General features: G+C 52.4%; 6 protein-coding genes across 6 annotated transcripts; 2 read left to right on the top strand and 4 right to left on the bottom strand.

The window, feature by feature from the left end:
- Window positions 1-91: 91 nt before the first annotated feature.
- Window positions 92-985, bottom strand: AA0111_g4479 (hypothetical protein; the record flags this gene model as incomplete). The annotated part of the gene is made up of 1 exon (XM_028650486.1): window positions 92-985. One exon carries the CDS (start codon window positions 983-985, stop codon window positions 92-94), a length of 894 nt encoding a protein of 297 aa, XP_028507756.1.
- Window positions 986-1,767: 782 nt separating this feature from the next.
- AA0111_g4478 (hypothetical protein) lies at window positions 1,768-3,320 on the bottom strand (the record flags this gene model as incomplete). The annotated part of the gene is made up of 2 exons (XM_028650485.1): window positions 1,768-1,927; window positions 1,975-3,320. 2 exons carry the CDS (start codon window positions 3,318-3,320, stop codon window positions 1,768-1,770), a joined length of 1,506 nt encoding a protein of 501 aa, XP_028507757.1.
- Window positions 3,321-4,655: 1,335 nt separating this feature from the next.
- Window positions 4,656-5,339, bottom strand: AA0111_g4477 (hypothetical protein; the record flags this gene model as incomplete). The annotated part of the gene is made up of 2 exons (XM_028650484.1): window positions 4,656-5,108; window positions 5,187-5,339. 2 exons carry the CDS (start codon window positions 5,337-5,339, stop codon window positions 4,656-4,658), a joined length of 606 nt encoding a protein of 201 aa, XP_028508029.1.
- A 1,188-nt stretch (window positions 5,340-6,527) lies between these two features.
- Window positions 6,528-7,592, bottom strand: AA0111_g4476 (hypothetical protein; the record flags this gene model as incomplete). The annotated part of the gene is made up of 1 exon (XM_028650483.1): window positions 6,528-7,592. One exon carries the CDS (start codon window positions 7,590-7,592, stop codon window positions 6,528-6,530), a length of 1,065 nt encoding a protein of 354 aa, XP_028508031.1.
- Window positions 7,593-8,339: 747 nt separating this feature from the next.
- Window positions 8,340-9,772, top strand: AA0111_g4475 (hypothetical protein; the record flags this gene model as incomplete). The annotated part of the gene is made up of 3 exons (XM_028650482.1): window positions 8,340-8,837; window positions 8,917-9,105; window positions 9,152-9,772. The coding sequence occupies 3 exons, from the start codon at window positions 8,340-8,342 to the stop codon at window positions 9,770-9,772; spliced, it is 1,308 nt and encodes a 435-aa protein (XP_028507755.1).
- A 4,651-nt stretch (window positions 9,773-14,423) lies between these two features.
- AA0111_g4474 (hypothetical protein) lies at window positions 14,424-16,595 on the top strand (the record flags this gene model as incomplete). Its single annotated transcript, XM_028650481.1, has 5 exons — window positions 14,424-15,029; window positions 15,075-15,153; window positions 15,203-15,680; window positions 15,807-16,485; window positions 16,539-16,595. 5 exons carry the CDS (start codon window positions 14,424-14,426, stop codon window positions 16,593-16,595), a joined length of 1,899 nt encoding a protein of 632 aa, XP_028508032.1.
- Window positions 16,596-17,005: the final 410 nt, after the last annotated feature.

Raw genomic sequence — 17,005 nt, 5'->3', positions numbered from 1 at the left:
TCCCACTCCCTAGTCTGTCGTTTCTCTTCGTTGCGCGCCTTTGCTATCGTCTCAACGCTATCGGAGCTCAGTAAAGAAAACACTTGCTTCATCACAGCTCCTCAATCCTTTCAACCCCTCTTTCTCTATTCAGTACCACCCTCACCATCCTACCTCTGTCGTCAAACAATCCCTCGCGCAGCCGCTCCAGGTATATCTCATAGCTCGGCATATAGCCATCGATGAACGCACGAACCTGCTCGTCTGACATCCCTGATCCTTTCGCCTCAATCATCTTATGCTCTTGCTGCAGACGCCATATATACACATTTCTCAGGTCGTCCGTATCGATATGGATGAAGAAGTCAAATTGCTTGGGTCCCATAAATGCATCACAGTAGCGCTCGAGATTCTCGTTCACCTCGAACAAATGCGGAAGTTGGTGATTCGCAGGGGTATTGACTGTGAGCTTCCCAGCTTTTGCCAGCGTATATCTTTCTTCTATGAAAGACTGTGGAACGGGCTGGAAGCCCACGCACCATCCTTCAAAGACGACAACGTCCGGTTTTTGCGAGATTGTCGTCCATTCTGATTGGGGCGCTCTGTCGCCTTCACCATTGTACTTGCTCTTATCGAAGCTCGGGATCTTGACGCTGCCTCTCCCGTTGTATTTCTTCAAATCGCTGAAAAACTCTCGGGCTAACTGCTCGTCGTGTGTACCAGGCTGTCCACGAGTACGGTAAAGCTTGTTGTTGGGATCACGATCCCGTTGTGCTACCAGCTCATCATGGGTTTTGTAGAAGTCGTCCAACGAAACAGTTATCGTATAGAGACCGTGATCCTGTGACAGGATCTTGACAAGCTCCGATGCCCATGTCGATTTGCCTGAACCTTGTAGACCTGTGATACCAAGTACGATAGGTTCTGACGACTCTTGACGGCGGGACCGTATCTTTGGAAGTAGGACGTCAAGCGTCCGACTGATATTGTTTCCCAGGGTAGACATGACGTGACCCTGCTGGTATATGTGTCCGCGCGAATTCGAGGTCCAACTAGTGTCTTCACGATGTTTTCATACCATGAATGTCATTTGGGGCTTATATCAGCGGACATATATAGTCCGTAGGGACAACTACTCCTGCCCGCAGCCGTAACGATGTCGGCCCGAGAGAACCCCGCACCTTCCGCGAACCATCATCGCAGTCAGAAGATTTATTGCCAGTGCAAACATATGGCTGCAAAAATGATAAAGAGATGTTCCTACTCAGAGCCATGCGCTCATCGTCGTACGAACATGCTCGACCCTGTCGTTATATTGCCTATTTTTCCGCCACCACCAACAACTACCTAGCACGACACCGCCGTGTCAAATCTCCACAACACCCAAACCAATAGCTCGAAGCGGCACAACACCAGGCAAATTACCGCTGCGGACTCGCTACCACGATCTAATGCGAGGGCGAACAGAAGGGGAGATGAATATTTACTGTGTTAGGAAAGTACAGAGAAAAAGTGTGGATTGCGGGATGCCATTTCACGGTTCTGACTGTCACAGTTCACCGCCTCTTACGCTGGTGAACCAATGTAGGCCGTGGGATTGAAATTGTGGTCGCGCAAGCGTTCCGGAGATGGCTACGGGAGTTGTGCGCTGCTTGTGTCTCGTGGTTCAACATGCTATTTTTGGTAGCTTGAGCGAAAGAAAGCAGAAAGAGTTCTGCGTGCGCGAGTCATGATGTAGCTCGCGCGCGTACTACTGACTGACACCTTTGGAACCACAAACTCCTTTTCTCATATGACCGCGATGGCAGGTGCGGGATCCATACTCGTCAGTTTCGCCAGTCTTCCAGGCGTCATCTGGTACACCTCTGGCAACCCCGTTGCACCCCATTCTTCACCGTTCATGAGCTTCACCAAGCCAGGCGCTGCTGTGAAGATTCGCGCCATACCACTGTCCAAGTGTTAGCCTTGCACTCCCCACCAAGCTATTGAACTTACTGCCCGTGGTGGCCGGCACAAATATATTGTCCAGGCTTTCCGGGTATTTGTCCGACGAATGGTACACCGTCCGCGCTCAGCCCAATGATACCGCTCCAACTGTACTCGAACCCTTCCCCTGGGCCTGTCGGGGTGGTATTCCAGCCTTCAAATTCTGCCTCTGCAAAATTCTTGACATGCTTTGTCACACTCTCCAGGTCTGCGATTCCGTCGTTGGTGCAGTTTTCTGGGTTCTGCTCAATCCACGCATCAAGCTCCTTTTGCCCTGGGTTGGAGCCGCCAAACATGATATTACCATCAGAAGACGAGCGCGGGTTGATACTAAACAATGCACCATCCGGTAGCAGAACGCCATATGAGTTCCTAATAGCTTTGGATCCGCTCAAGGCTTGTGGTGGTACGACCTTGTTGCACATATGCGGTTTAGGTGTGATGATACCACGAAGTGATGGCTCGAGGGCTGCACTATAGGCGTTTGTAGCGTGCACAATCGTGTCACATGCGATGTCACCTCGCTCCGTGTGAACCACCCATTTTCTGGACCCCGTCCCGCTGGAGACCGACTTAGCAGTAGTGCGGGTTTGGAGGTTGACGCCCTTGGTGATGTTGTCGCGCATGATGTGCGCCGTCAACTTCCACGGTTGCAAGGTTGACGCCTGCCATGCGTAACATGCTTTCGCACTCTTGATTCGGGACTTTTTTGCTGCTTCAATAGGATCGTGGATAGCTTCGATGTGCTCGACCTTCCCACCAGCTTCAACGTACCTCTCGAAGACTTCTCTGGCTATCTTCGCGACTTCGTCATCAAGGGGAACGTCTAGGGTTTCTCCAACCCAGAGATCGCATGCCACATTATTCTCTCTTACGTACGCTACCAACGCTTTCCATGTGGCTTGCTCATTGTCCATGATCTTGAGGGCTTGGTCTTGTCCATACGCTTGGGCAAACTTCTCATAATGTCGCCACTGATCAGGCTTACAATGACCCGCGTTACGACCTGTTGCACCGGAGCAGAACTCCCGTGCCTCGAGGACGACGACACTCTTGCTAGGAAATGTCTCCAAATGATGCTTTGCGACTAGTGTTCCCGTAATGCCAGAACCAATGATGACCGTATCAGCTTCGTGAGGTAGGTCATCCGTTGTGCGGTGGTCTAGTAGCGGATCGCATCGAACTTGCTGTAGCCAATACGAAAGTGACTGTCCGTCCTGTTTTGGGAATCCTGTACGGCCGTGGCTTTGTGGTTTAGAGGCGTATTCTTCTACATTGAGTACAGCTGATGTTTCTGGAAGAGTGACGCCAGATGCGCCACCCATTCCGGAGCCCTCTGAATCCACTTGCTTCATGTCGATGTAAGTGTGTATGTGGAACTTGGCTCAGGCAGAACTGGAATATCAGCGCGGGAAGCATTGTAGTTTGAGACCACTACGGTGTGATTTTGCCTCTTGTGGAACCGCTTAATGACTCCTCGATGCTTTTGAATATTTCGGCTGGACATGAATCATCGAACCATGTGTTGAGTGCTGAGAGTGCCGCTCGGAGATAAGCTGCCGCTCGCAACTTCCCCGCAGCAGCATCCCACCTTGTCACTCGCACATGAGATTGCATCATCATCCTCTCCACTATTTCGAGTGGATCAAACTCCAGGGTGCGTTGCTTCGACATCGAGGAGTGCTCGCGGATGATGTTCTAGAGCCCATTGAAGCGCTTCACGCCTCCGACAATAACCATACTGTCGAAGAAGTGTTGCCTAAGGCAGCTGAAAAGGATCAAAGTGCCGCTAGATGTTTGCACCAAATCTACCGTAAGAACATCTAGATCGAGTGTTCAGACGTCTACAGCTACGATAGATAGCCCAAGAGCCTGTGCTTAGCTAGGAAAACGAGCTATAAGAGACTGAGTGGCCCAAGGCAGTCAACTTCGCCCACAGTGAATAAACAATGTGAGTAAAATCTGATTGGAACTGGTTCCAGCACGAGGATCAGATACGTCGTCGAGGACGCCAATAGATTGCCAAAGGCTACATGGGGGTATTGTGCCATCTGGGTATGATGGGCGTAAGCCAACAGGCAATTCTGGCATTCACATTAGAAAGAGGTTTTAAGTACGGCGGACATTGATGTTAGAGATACGTTGTTGCGTGCGTGGGCATTCTATGCTTACTGCGATGTATTGAAAGTTGAGAGGAGAAGAAATCTCTGAGATGAGATTCCTGACCATTGGTGAACGTGTGACACAAATACATGCAGTTCGATATTCTTACTATCACTTTGAGCCCTTCATTCTGTGAGTAATAGGAGGTTTCGTTTACTTATTAACGAAGTAGCAGTATTCTTCTTGATAATTCAGGTTTCTAATAATGCTTATATAGTTCGTCTCTATCGTGTATGGGATGCATCATGGCGTCTAATATACGAAGTAAAGGGTATCCGCGCCTTTCCCATGCTTTTGACAACGCCGTTAAAATGACTTTTGAAGAAAGATATCCCACCCAGTAAACGCGAACGCTTGTAAGAAGAAAACGAAAGGAGGTAAAGGAGTCGAGATGGATGGGAATAGATCGAGCGGAGATGTCCGAAGGACCGTATGGTGATGTTGAACGGGTAGGCTCGCAGCACTTGCGGGCTATCCATTAAGTAGAGGATATTGAGGACCACGATGCGGGATTTTGTCGGATCCTCTCAGATCTTGACCTGCTTCAGGATCTTGCTATCCTGCTGCGCCTGTCGTAGCTCCAGGATCTCCCTTTGCTCCTGGAACACCTGTCTCGCGCGCTCGAGCACCATCTCGAAACCCTCCTTGCCCTTGGCAGCATTCTGCTGGAAGCGCTCAACAGTAAACTGCTCAATACTGTTCTTGATCTTCTGCCAGCCACCGCACAACGCGGTTATTTCAGCGCGCTGGGTGAAAGCAGTCTTGGTGTCGGGTGACGATGCGACAGGCTGGTATATGCAGGTCTCGCGGACGTTGAGGAGGTCGGACATTGTCATGTTCATGGAGCAAAGGGTGAGCTTCTTGGCAACAGGGTCGACATAGGAAGTCTCATAGACCATGGAGGTGTCTTGGGCGCCGAGGATGCTTTGGATCCATTTCGGTGCTGATTGCCGACATGTGATGAGACGTTCTGTGCGAAGCTGTGTTGTGTTAGTTTTTTTGCTCGGTGATAGTGGTGGGGCGTGCCGGATTGACATGTGAAAGAAGGAGTCACTCACGATTCCTGTCGCAGGGTCGACAGAGCGACTTAATGTGTCAACGGCGATGACATGCGGTGTCTTCTCGTTCCAAGGGCCGTATTTTTGCCAGTTGCTCGTCGAGACCTCTTCCCACGAGTAGTCGAAGTCGACTGTCTGCTGGAAATACTTCATTGTGAGATCGTGTGCGCGGTTATGTGGATCCGAGTGATGTGCGTTGTCGCTGCAATGTTACGTGTCGCTGCAATTCGAAAGTCGTGGTTCGACGGTATAGGTCGATGGGCTGCGATAGCTTTTGAGTGGGTTCTGGGTGGATTGTAGAGTGTGAAGGGTGCAAAAGGTTTGGAGATGGGTGGGCAAAGGCCGAAAAGCAAGCCGTGCGCTGGCGATAAACGATCGTCGGGGAAAGCGGGAAGTGCTCAACGCTTTTCACCGCTCGAGCCTTGTTTCTCTGATTCTCCGCAAAGCCGTCTCGGGATAATGTGCGGTGTGAAAAGCTGGAGAAATAATGCGCTGTCACAAAGGAAAAAGCAAGGGAGTCGTGGTTGTTTGATTTGTTGACAGGAAAGCAATATGAAACGAGCGTACGAGAGCCTTCTATCCGAAGTCACTCTTTCGGATCTACAAATTCTTGCCACGGGCAGCCGCCTTTCGACTTTTCCGACCAATCACAATCGAGGCGCTGACAACCGCGAGCTCGAGTCGTGTGCTTCCCTCAGCGGCGTCTAGGCCAGTCATCCCGACTCTCTCCGTATGACGTCTTATACCCGAATCGGCCAGGTCTCGTTGGTGGACTTGATCTAGCCTTGACGCAGGGCGTGGGGTACCTGAAGCTTGCACTGAAGATCTGATTATGTATCTGGCTCGCGCAACAAGCTAATAATCAGGGTCTTCCGGCTGTCGTGTGCGCGAGGCTGTCATTGGCGTGCAACGATGATCTCCGACGTCGAGGGCTTCAAACATGCCCAAGTTCCAGGGGCCCGTGCCATTTGTGCATTGACGATACCATTACTGGTCAATGACGAGGTGAACAGTTCGAGAGGTTTGCTTGGATTGTTGACGTTCACGCGCTCGCTATGATGGGCTTCTCGGAACGATGTGATACAAAGGAGTATGAAGACCCAAAGGCTGGTGAAGAAACCTATCTAAGAGACCTCACAAGGAAATTACGCCAAACCAAGCCGTCTGCCAAAGGCTGATCATGTATTTCATGATTCTTCCAACCAAGTCTATCGTTGGTATCATAACTTTTTGTATGAAGCGCCATAACGCCGACCATGCATATGCAAAGTGAAGAGCAGCTTTCGTCGCTCTATGCCATACACTCAAACCAAAGTGTTAATATCACCCCTTCACAATTACCTACAATTCCAGGGCCTTCTTCGCCATGGCGAGCGCACCATCGAACGACTTGTTTCCTCCGATGAAGCCAGCAGCGTGGACAAAGACACAACCTGGGATACCAGAGACCTGGTCAAGCTGCTCATCACGGACACCCTTCCATGCATCTGGCAGATCCTTGCGGTTCTCGAAGCCGCCATTCTCCTTGCTGACGGCACGAATACGCCACTTGCCCTCGGGCTGGTCTTCAGGGAAAAGGACATATAGGACCTGGGGTGCGACACCCTGTGGCTGTTGAGTCTCCTTCTCGAAGTTGTAGAGATGGTCGGCCCATGGCATGCCTTCGGGAAGGACCAAGATGCGTCCCTGGGGATCGTACTGGAGACGAGCGTCGTACGCCTGCTTGACCTGGTGACGAGCAGGGAGCCACGACCGAGCGCGGTCGACGAGCTCCCAGCGGAACTGCTCCCCAACGAACTGAGAGGCTCTGTTGAAGCGCTGGTCCTCCTCCATTTGTTTGGCCTCTGCTGTCTTGGTCTCGTCCGAAGTGGGTGATTTGGGGCCGTAGTTGTAGCGGTTGACTACACTGGCGATGCTGAAGCCGCGATCCTCAAACTTCTTCTGCAGTCCCGCCTTGTCGAGATCATTGGGCGCAATGACGTTGATGCCGTTGTCGTTGGCGTCGAAGGCCTCGATGAAGTCGGTGTAGATCTTCTCGTACAAAAGGTCGCGGTCAGCGCCCTCCAGACCAGTGACAGCTGTGATGATGTCCTTTCCATAATGCATGTATACAAGTCCAGCAGAGGAGAGCTTGGTGGTGTGGCCGGGGAAGACGACCTCGAAGCCGCGCTGGTGGTGATCGTAGCGCTTCTTGTCGTCTTCGTACTCGCCGCCTACGTCGACAACGGTGTGGCACTCGGCGAGGACGGCAGGGTCACGGGTGCGGACCAGCTGGGCATCGCGGTAGGTGGGCAGCTCCTTGAGCATGGAAACGGCAAGGGCCTCGTCGGCGTGGAAGTGGCCATTGTGCGTGCCAATGACAGGCACGTCGGTCTTGAGCTTCTTGGTGGGGCTTTCGGCGGACATTGTACGTGTGAAGGTTGTGAAGAAGTGCTGCCTGACTACGTTGTGGGTATTCCAAATGTTATGCGTAGGCTGTGCAAACAAAGGTCGTAGTTTGAACATGCAATTGCTGCTAGTAGAAGTTTCACATACGACGAGCGTCCCGCGGCGGGCAGCTTGGCTTGGCACAGGTGTCGGTGCGCTAGTGGAGGGGACACAGAAAAGCAAAGCAGCAAGATCGTCACATTCAGAGAGGAGGACGCCATAAGCGTCGTGAAGGTGGGAGAACACCGACGGCTGGACGACGTCAAGGCCTAGACTCGTGCCGTCGCCATCATCGTGCGCTGTTCCAAGATTGCGCACGCGAGCACGCATCCATCCGTAGCCCCAAGTCGTGCCTACTCGCACAGAGCAAGCAATATCAGTATCAGAGTCCCTCGTGCACCGATTCTTCACCCTGCAGCTAGCTCCCAGCCGGTATCCAGAGCTGCTTCTCCCTCAGGCCCGGCCCAGCACTGTGCAGCCGCTCTCCGCGACGCTCGAGCTTTCCACTTAGCGAGATTGACACGTGAAGATAATCGATAGCCAGGGCGTTGCTCGCGAATCTTCAACCACGTCTCCCGCACGCCCACTCACACGTCGAGTGACTCCCAGTACCCTCTCCCGCGCTGCCTGCGCGTCCGTCGCGCTTCAAACTCCTCGAATCTCCGCCGCCGCCCACCACCGAGGCCACGCTCGTTGCTGCACGAGCTTGGCGAGGACGGCGTCCGCATGGGCATGTGGGCCACAGCATCACGGGTAGTCTCGTCGACAACCTTCCTCGGCGCCATCATCTTCACCATACCCCTCGCATTCGACATTGGCGGCCGCACCTGTGGACTGGCCTTCTCCCTGTCTCTCAGTGTCTACTACTTTGTCTACTCGACGCTACGACTAGCCACGCCAGACTCTTCGCGCTTCAGATGGTTCCTCTGTAATGTGATAGCGTGGGCACAGTGGCTGGCCATACCTACTCTCTTGATCTGGAGCCTCAACAAGTTCTCCATCGATGCCGACGCCAATTCGGGCTGGGTACAACGCACCTTTGGCGGCAAGCGAGCCGACTTCCAGACGGTCCAAGAATGGATCTTTGGCAGTGAGGGACTGCTGCAGAGTGCCTCGATAGGTGCCTGGGACAAGACTCTGCGCTACAGCACACCCGTCTTCCAGATTGCCGAGGGCTTCTGCAGTCTCTTGGTCATCCAAGCCGCAGGCCAGATCACCAGATGGGTCGTCAACAAGGAACGTGGTGACAGTTGGATGGCATGAACTCCCGCTTCCACTCTTGACAGTAGACTAACAGTTCCAGATCGGCCTTCTCATCACCTCCGCATCCATCATCTCGACCTCAGTCTACTTCCTTTGGCGCATCACTACCTTTCCAGAGATCAGCAACGTCGACGCCATCCTGATCGGAGTCGCTATTACAACCGCCATCTTCCTTGGTGGATGGGGTATCGTCAGTGCTAGAGGTAATCCAGTCGAATCATCGCTTTTGGTAAGTCAAGCACTCCGAAGCTGCACCTCATTACTAATACCTGCAGTTCGCCTATGTTACTCTGTGCATCTACCAGATCTTCACCGACTACCAGCCAACACCAGGCTTTGTTGCAGAATCAAGCGCGCCCTCTGACCCTGCCCTGCCGCCGCTACCACCTATCATCATGGCCTCATACACCACCCTTCTCCATGCACTAGGCTCTTTGCCTACCATCGCCCATACTGGTTTCAACCTCATGGTCGGTGCTGTCATGACTATCACGCCCTCTGTCATCATCTCTCTTGCCTACCGTGTTTTCGTCATGTACGCTGCGGCGCGCATCATTCCTGCCATTCGCGAAAGCGGTGCTCGCGCGCTATCCCAAGAACCAAGTCTCGACGATGACGACGAGACATCGAAGATTCTAGGCTTCTTGACCTGGTTCAGCCCAAGTATCATCATCGCCGTCTACACCAGCCTGCTCATGCAGCACTTCGCCAGCGGAAATGGCGGCGACGGAAGTGCCGTGACAGGTGAGTGGTGGACGAACCAAGGCGGTGACGCTGGAGGTAACTTCTGGAGATGGATCAATCTTGGTATTACAATGGGGCTATACGCCATCGAATTGAAGATCTCGAATGCGGATGACGACGGCAGATTAACAAGTCACTGGAAGACGGATTAGAGCTTGAACAGAAGGAAGATGCAAGCAAACCACTCAACCTGCATACATTGGAGCGAAAGGACGCAGGAACCAGCGAGAGAGAAGGTAGCAGAGGTCGAAGCTGCACATTTGAGGAAGAGGAAAGCATACCAAAGCATATGCACATCCAGAACGATGCACACAGACGAGAAGTGTGCCAGGGGAGATTATGGTAGGGTTGGAGGATTCACTTCTCTTTTGTCCTTTTACCCTCAAAGTAAACAAGCGCGCATTTTTCTGATACCCCCCAAATTTGGATCTTTGTGGGAAAACGTTATTCGAGTTGTACACTATGCGGACGGCAAGAGAGGAAAGGAAGCAGGAAGTAGCATCGAATGAGAATATCAACTCAGATTATTGCATTCGTACAAACTTGAGCGGCTTGTTCTCTTGTCGAGTCGCCAATATGCGTGTGCTGTAAGGCTCGTGACTAAGATTTTGATGTTGGGTGAACCACTGGATATCGAAGCGGGGCATACTCTGAAACTGCTATATTCATTGGATGGACGCCAAGTTGTCTTCGGAGAGTTGTCTACCAAGTCAGTATATGTTCCGATAAACGGAATCAATTGTAGTAGGGCTGCGACTGACAATTTGAGCTTAAAGTGGCATTATAAACTACAAGCGCAGCCGATATATGGTAATAATCTTACTTGAGACATGGTCTAAAAACGGGCTCAACTGGTCTTGACCAAAACCACAGCGAGCTAGATGCTTCAAGAGAGTCGAATGATGTTGACGCTTGACATAAAATGGGTCTCAGACAAGACGACTTGCGATTGGTGCTGTTAAGAATACACCTGAGCATAATTCATGAACTCCAGTAGCGGATTCATCGGCGGCGAAACCTGAACATCAGTCTTGTAACGATTCGGCGCTATTAGTGAACTTTAGTTTTTTTTTTATCAACGGAGTAGTTATCCAGATGTAGCAGGCGTCGGCTAGTGCAATTATGTATACCTCGTACGCTTATGATAAATATAGCCACGTCTCGGGTAGCCATGCTGTTCTAAGGGGATCCCCGAACAATATTACATGCCAAGTACGTCACCTAGGGTCTTTTCACTGGGGCAAAATGTCACATGCTGAGAAATGCAACCTTGGAGTAGCACTCTGGGAACGCAGTATGACGACGATACAGCGATCGATGCCAGAAAAGTACATAGTTGTAGTCGGGAGACTTCTGCTTCTTGATTGGGCGATCGGATGGCGGCGAGATCTCACAGGGAGCTTATGCAGATTCGTCACACCGCGTGTCGCCTGGGTGAGAATACGGCCCAAAGAGACCGGCAGTTGTATGTATACGCAGTTTGTGAAACCTTAAGCGCTTCGGTAAGCGCTTACTCTTCCACGTTAAGCAATGCATACGATGATGACGTTTCGTCCCAGTGAGCAATGCAGTTCATGTTCAGGTCTTGTTCATCGGTGGAGGAAGATGGTGTTGTACCAACTGAGGAGCCAGCGTGAATGCTACAGCAATCCCAGATTAGAAGCGCGTATACCGACGGTTCGGTAAATGCGGCACGGGCAGGGCGTAAATCACCCCTTACATATATCGACAAGATCTTGTCTTCCTCGGGACGCGCTTCTCAGCTGTCGGGCGTAAAGATTGGAAGGGTTCGTATGGTTGCGAAAGGGCGGACTTCGGAGCAATTGTGTTGTAGCTAGCGCGCCATCCTGCAATCAGCATCAAGTACAATACACCAGTAATATTCCGAGTGTCTTTGTCATTCTGCTAGAGACGCAGGTTTTTACAGTCAGCCATTGTCTAATGCGAGAGACGCGGAATCCATTGAAGCGAACCGTCGGTACCAAATTGTCGGGAGACTGTTCATCAGTAGTTCACCAGCAGTTCCCTTGCCAACACATCGAAATTTTGATCGATCCCAAGAATCTTACGCCGGGAAGGTGCGTTGGTAATCCGTCTCGACTCTGAATCCTGCCAACGCCGCACACGTAACCGGAGATGAATGCAGACTGTGCCGCAGCCCGGCATCTCCTCAACCCGTTTGGAGCTGGCCAAATGGGCTGAATTTGCGAAGAGTATCGTTGGTACACTCAATGTCCAAGATTTCAACAGAGTGACAACATATGATGCAAAGGAATTCACAGTAGAAGATTTGTTACGATCGTGAGGTCGCCAAGTTCGAGTACAGCATGCTGCACTGGGATCTGGACCAGATCTGACTAATGCCGCAACAGACTGCCGACGAGCAATCCTTCAGATTCTGTCGGTGTGACCGACATTAATGAAATGCCGAATCTCGTCGCCAAGAGGAGCGCGAATATCGCGGTGAACATTTTCAAGCCAGTGCATGTTCCCGTAGGATTTGGAGATGTGTAAGCGCGACCAGATCCAAAAGCCTTGGAGTTTCAGGAAACACATCAATGGCGAGACTGGGTACGTGTTCTGAATACAGCCCAAACAGAAGCGGAGGTTAGACGCGTCGTCTTGGACACGGAATGTGTTGCTCCACAATCAATATGACAGAATAATTGAGATTGAGCACGGAGGTAGGCGGCGCGTGTGGACGTTGGTGACAAGCGCGCTGTTCCGCGCTTCCCGTTCGCTACTCGAGTCATATGGCGGAAGGATGAGGCGAGGCTCACAACAGAGTAGACGTCAGCTGACTGGGCACCAAAGCAAGGGGTGAGCCATTCTGGGCGACCAGAGGACTGGAAATGCAGCGGCACAGTTGCGAGGAAAATGCCGTACGGCGCAGTCCCACGTCTTTGTCTGATCATTAGCGGGAACGGAACGCGCCGCAAGAACCAGCTCGGCGGACTGTTGGATTTGTGCTCGAAATGCGCACGCATAATATGAACTACATTACAGTGACCACAACGACATGTCGCAGCCGACGAACGGCCGCGCTTGACGAGGCGTCATTTGTGTGCAATGCGTGGCGAAACTAGAGAGGTGCTATTGGCTGACGTACAAGGGTTGGTTAGACGCATGACCGATCGTCGAGCAACGCCTGAGAGTCAGACAGATACAACATACGACGGGTAAGTTGCTCACTTGCCACATTAGCCGAGGAGAAGCATCGCGGCTCTCCAAGTAGTGGAGGAGGTTTGACCAATTTGAGCGTGCGGGTTCCTGGCGAGCAAAAAGTTTGCACGCGAAGCGCCCGTAGATGAAGGTGTACGAGCCGGGCCGGGCAGCCAACCATGGAGGGCATCACGCAGTGGATAGCCGCACTCGCAACATGGTAATGGATCGAGGCAGCAGCATCAGGCCCAGAGCAGTGCCGCAAGCGAGCATATTGATGATGCTAAGGGCATAAGACGGGTGGGCGTGGTGTGCGGCGTGGATCTTGATAAATGAAACACGGCGAGACCCATGAGCGCCTTCTTGTTTGGTGCTGGCTTTGAAACCGGCGCAGGCAGGCCTCTGAGCAGGCGGTTAGGAGGAGGCAGTGCCGAAGGGCCATGACGGCACCCCTTGATGGAAGCGCGCGGGAGGCTGGGCGATACGCAGCGCGGTGAGCGGTGGTGGTGAGTGAGTGTGGTGATTCGCAGCAGCCATGGCTGGCTTTGGGCGATGGTTAGAGATGTGTGTTGCGTGTCAGAGGGGGTTTATCTGGCGGGCTTGATGCCGCGGTTGGGTGGACGTGTATGGTAAGGGAGGGCGTGCAGCGCGGCTACTGCGTTTGGCGATGGAGCAGGTGGATAAGCTAAGGTTGGGCCAGCGCCAATAACAACGACACAGCACTTTAATGTGGTGTTTCCGCGTTGGCTTGCATCCTTCTAACGATTTCTGGTCGATCAACCTCGCATGCCAGCACGCCGGGAGCGCTCGTCGCACGCAGTCGTCTGTGCCATCCTGGAGGCCTCTCCGCCCACTCTACCCTCCTCTACACCCAGAAAACGGCTGTAGGGCTGTAGACGCGACTTTTCCGCCCAAAAAACGTGGCAGCGGTCAAAATGCAGGGTCTATTATGTAGATAGTCGAAGGAACCGCGTCTGTGGTCCTTCTACGAGGTGTTCGGTGATGGTTCTGTCGCAGCTCGGGTGGGACAGATAAACGCGGGGGGCAGGGGCCGCCTGCAGCTCGGGCCAATGAGGAAGGGACGACATGGGTGCCTGCCCGGGATGTGTAGAGCCCATGTGTGCGCCAGCAGAAGGAGCGAACAGCCGCCCTCCGTTGAATCCTGTTGCTCACCCGTGGCCAGTGTCTGGCGTCGTCGGGTCGCCCCTCCCACATTCGTCGCGCCATATACAGTCTTCCCGCCATATACAGCCCCCGCCGTGGAGAGGCGGCTTCGCTGGCATCGCATCATCGCCCGACAACACCACGACACGCCCGTGCTCGCCAGGAACCTCCTTCGACCACCACAACACCTCAGAGCACAGACTCCGCTCTGGCCACACGTCCTCGACTCCCGCACGGTACCTGGCCTGACCGTTGAACTCATCTTGCTTCGACTACGCTACAGTGTAACCACCGACTTCATCCCCGACATCTTTCACTGCACACTTGCACCCACCTTCACCAAGCCCATCAAAACTGCCCGGCAAGATTATGGTGGCTGGACACCCTGCCCACACTCCACCGTAGATTCGACTTGATTCCGTGAACCATCCATCCAGCCTCTGATATCCCGCCTTGGACATGTCGACCGTACTGCATATGCCCGCATTTAATTCCGCTCCCCATGGCCCCGCCTTCACGTCCGTCAATGGCCGCTTGTCTCTGAGTCCACCCGACGAGCAAAAGCCATCCGTTGTCGCTAAATCTTCTACTTGGAGCCCTACCTCTCCAGACCCTGAGCACAACCGTCACTCTCCAGACAGCGATTCGAGCTCGTCCACTGTTAGCAGTGGAGATAAGTCTCCCAATAGTTCTGACAAGACAAGGTCGTCTCCCGAGAACCCAAACAAGAGGAGGCGTTCTGGATCCGACGAAGGCGCCTACGGTCAGCACAGCCCTGATCAGACGACTGCCGGCCCCAGACAGCTTCCGCCTCCCTACCAGCCTCTAAACCGCAGCACGACCATGAGCATGGAGACCACCCAATTACCAAGTTTGCCTCCATTAGGTCGTCCAGATGCTGAACGCCGCTGGCAGACCGAGCCCCGTGAACTGCCTCATGCGACTCATCATTTCCAACCCCGTGAGCCACGTCCTACAGAGCCTTCCCGCAACAATGCTTTGTCACCCGAGTCGCGTGACATGATTGAAGAGACTGAATTCACGCGTGCTGGCGTACAAGTCGAGCTCAAGAAGAGGAAACGGGTATGTATCTTTGGCCCACCCCCTTTACTATACTAACTTTTCCAGCAATTTGCCAACCGCACTAAGACTGGTTGTGGAACCTGCAGAAGGAGAAAGAAGAAGTGCGATGAGGCCAAACCAGAGTGTATGTTTGAGCATGCGTTCCAAGTCTGACAAAGTCTGACCCTTACCAGGCAATAATTGCACACGAGGCGGTTTCGTTTGTGAGGGCTATGCCAACAAAGTACCTTGGCCAAAGAATGGGCCTGCTAAACCGCCTGCCATACTAGCCAAGGAGAAGTATGCTGCCTATACGTCGTGCCCAACATGTCAAGAAAAGCACACGCCCCACTGTGGGCCACAAAGCAGTGAAATCCCTTACCCAACACCCGAAATGCATCCAGGCAACAGTACCGAGCGCAAGCCTTGGAAGCCATCCTGGAGTGATCCTGCACCTCCACCAGTCCGAGCGGCTTACCAACCGGAGGCCCCGCCGCCCCCGGCACAGTATATGCAACCTGCGGCAAACCACTATGAGAGACCCTCAACCCACGATCATCAACCGGTATCTCAACAGCAACAGCAGCCTCACCATACCTCTCGTGGCTATCACCATGCTCCACCAAGCACGAATCACCTCGCTATCAACACTGCTGTCCCTGCCACCACTATGTGAGTATTTCCTCTTAGCTGAAAACACGTCGAGTTGAAAGACAATACTGCCGATAATGGATCGTATCTGTCATGCGTATTCAAAAGACAAATGTACTTGAACTTCATCAGCTTACACATCTGCAGGGTCGCCAAGCCTGTCCAACAGCTACATGTGGCACAGCAGCATCCTCGTCCGCCGCCTCCTCCACCGCCAACATCCTTGCCACCGACGCGATCACCGACGCGCTTTACAGAGTCCTCCTCAATGACGTATAGATCTGAGAAAGACAAGATGCTAGCGGGGGAGCCATTTAACCCCTTTGACAAGACCCTAATGCACGAACGCCATCTTAGCACGCAAGCCCAGTCCATCTTCAACAGCAGCAAGGCAAATCCCTCCAACGTTTTGTCGAGCACAACCGTCGACCACTTTTTCAAACAGATTCTGAATGCAAGTCGTCATCGCGAAGGAAAGCAAATTGAGATTCACATGGGTCCCAATTGCCATGTCGCTACGCCTTTTGCTTGTGACTACGGCTACCACCTTAGTATGGGCGAGAATGTTGTCATTGGTGCTGATTGCCATCTCCACGACTCTGCAAGGATCTCTATCGGAAGGAACTGTAAGATTGGAGTTCGGGTCACAATACAGACTTTGAAAACACCCACCGATAACAAGTCATTGAAAGGGAGCAACGGTACCGAGATCGCGCAAGAAGTACACATTGGGGAAAACGTGTACATTGGCGATAATTGTGTGATCGAGGCAGGAGTTCACATTGGGCCCAATACCATAGTGCGTCCGGGTTCTGTGGTGTCTCGCGTAAGCTCTCAATCTTGCAATGATTTGAATATCCGTATACTGACCTTGTATAGTCTTTGCCCCCCAACTGCGTCGCTCATGGAAATCCTGCGATCATCCTACCTAACTGAGATACTCAGTACAAAAATCACCTTGTGTTCTCGCAATCTTCCAGAACAGTTCGTCATGTACGAGATATTCGCGAGGTATTTAACCTATTTGATATGGGTCTTGCATGTCACATTACGCACCACTGTGTGGTGCAGGAGTTAACGGCGTTTCTACAACCTGGAGGATACCCATTGCTATAGTTTTTTTTGCTTTTTTGGGAAAGAGAGATGCAGATGGTATATAGCTGTACGTTGAGAACGGGTGGTATCTGACTTGTATAGTCTCCTTGTATCTCGGTACCTGCCTGCTGGACATGGCTGTGCTCTAAAAGCTCAAAAACATAACATCTCCTACAACACTGGTTGAAACTTTCACAATATCCGAGTTTGTGATGAAGCCTACTTCATCGAGAGGGGGGTCCGGATACCCC

The sequence above is a fragment of the Alternaria arborescens genome (genome assembly GCF_004154835.1).
Source record: "Alternaria arborescens strain FERA 675 chromosome Unknown contig_8, whole genome shotgun sequence".
NCBI classification, from domain to species: domain Eukaryota; kingdom Fungi; phylum Ascomycota; class Dothideomycetes; order Pleosporales; family Pleosporaceae; genus Alternaria; species Alternaria arborescens.
This window is presented reverse-complemented; position numbering and strand designations above follow the sequence as displayed.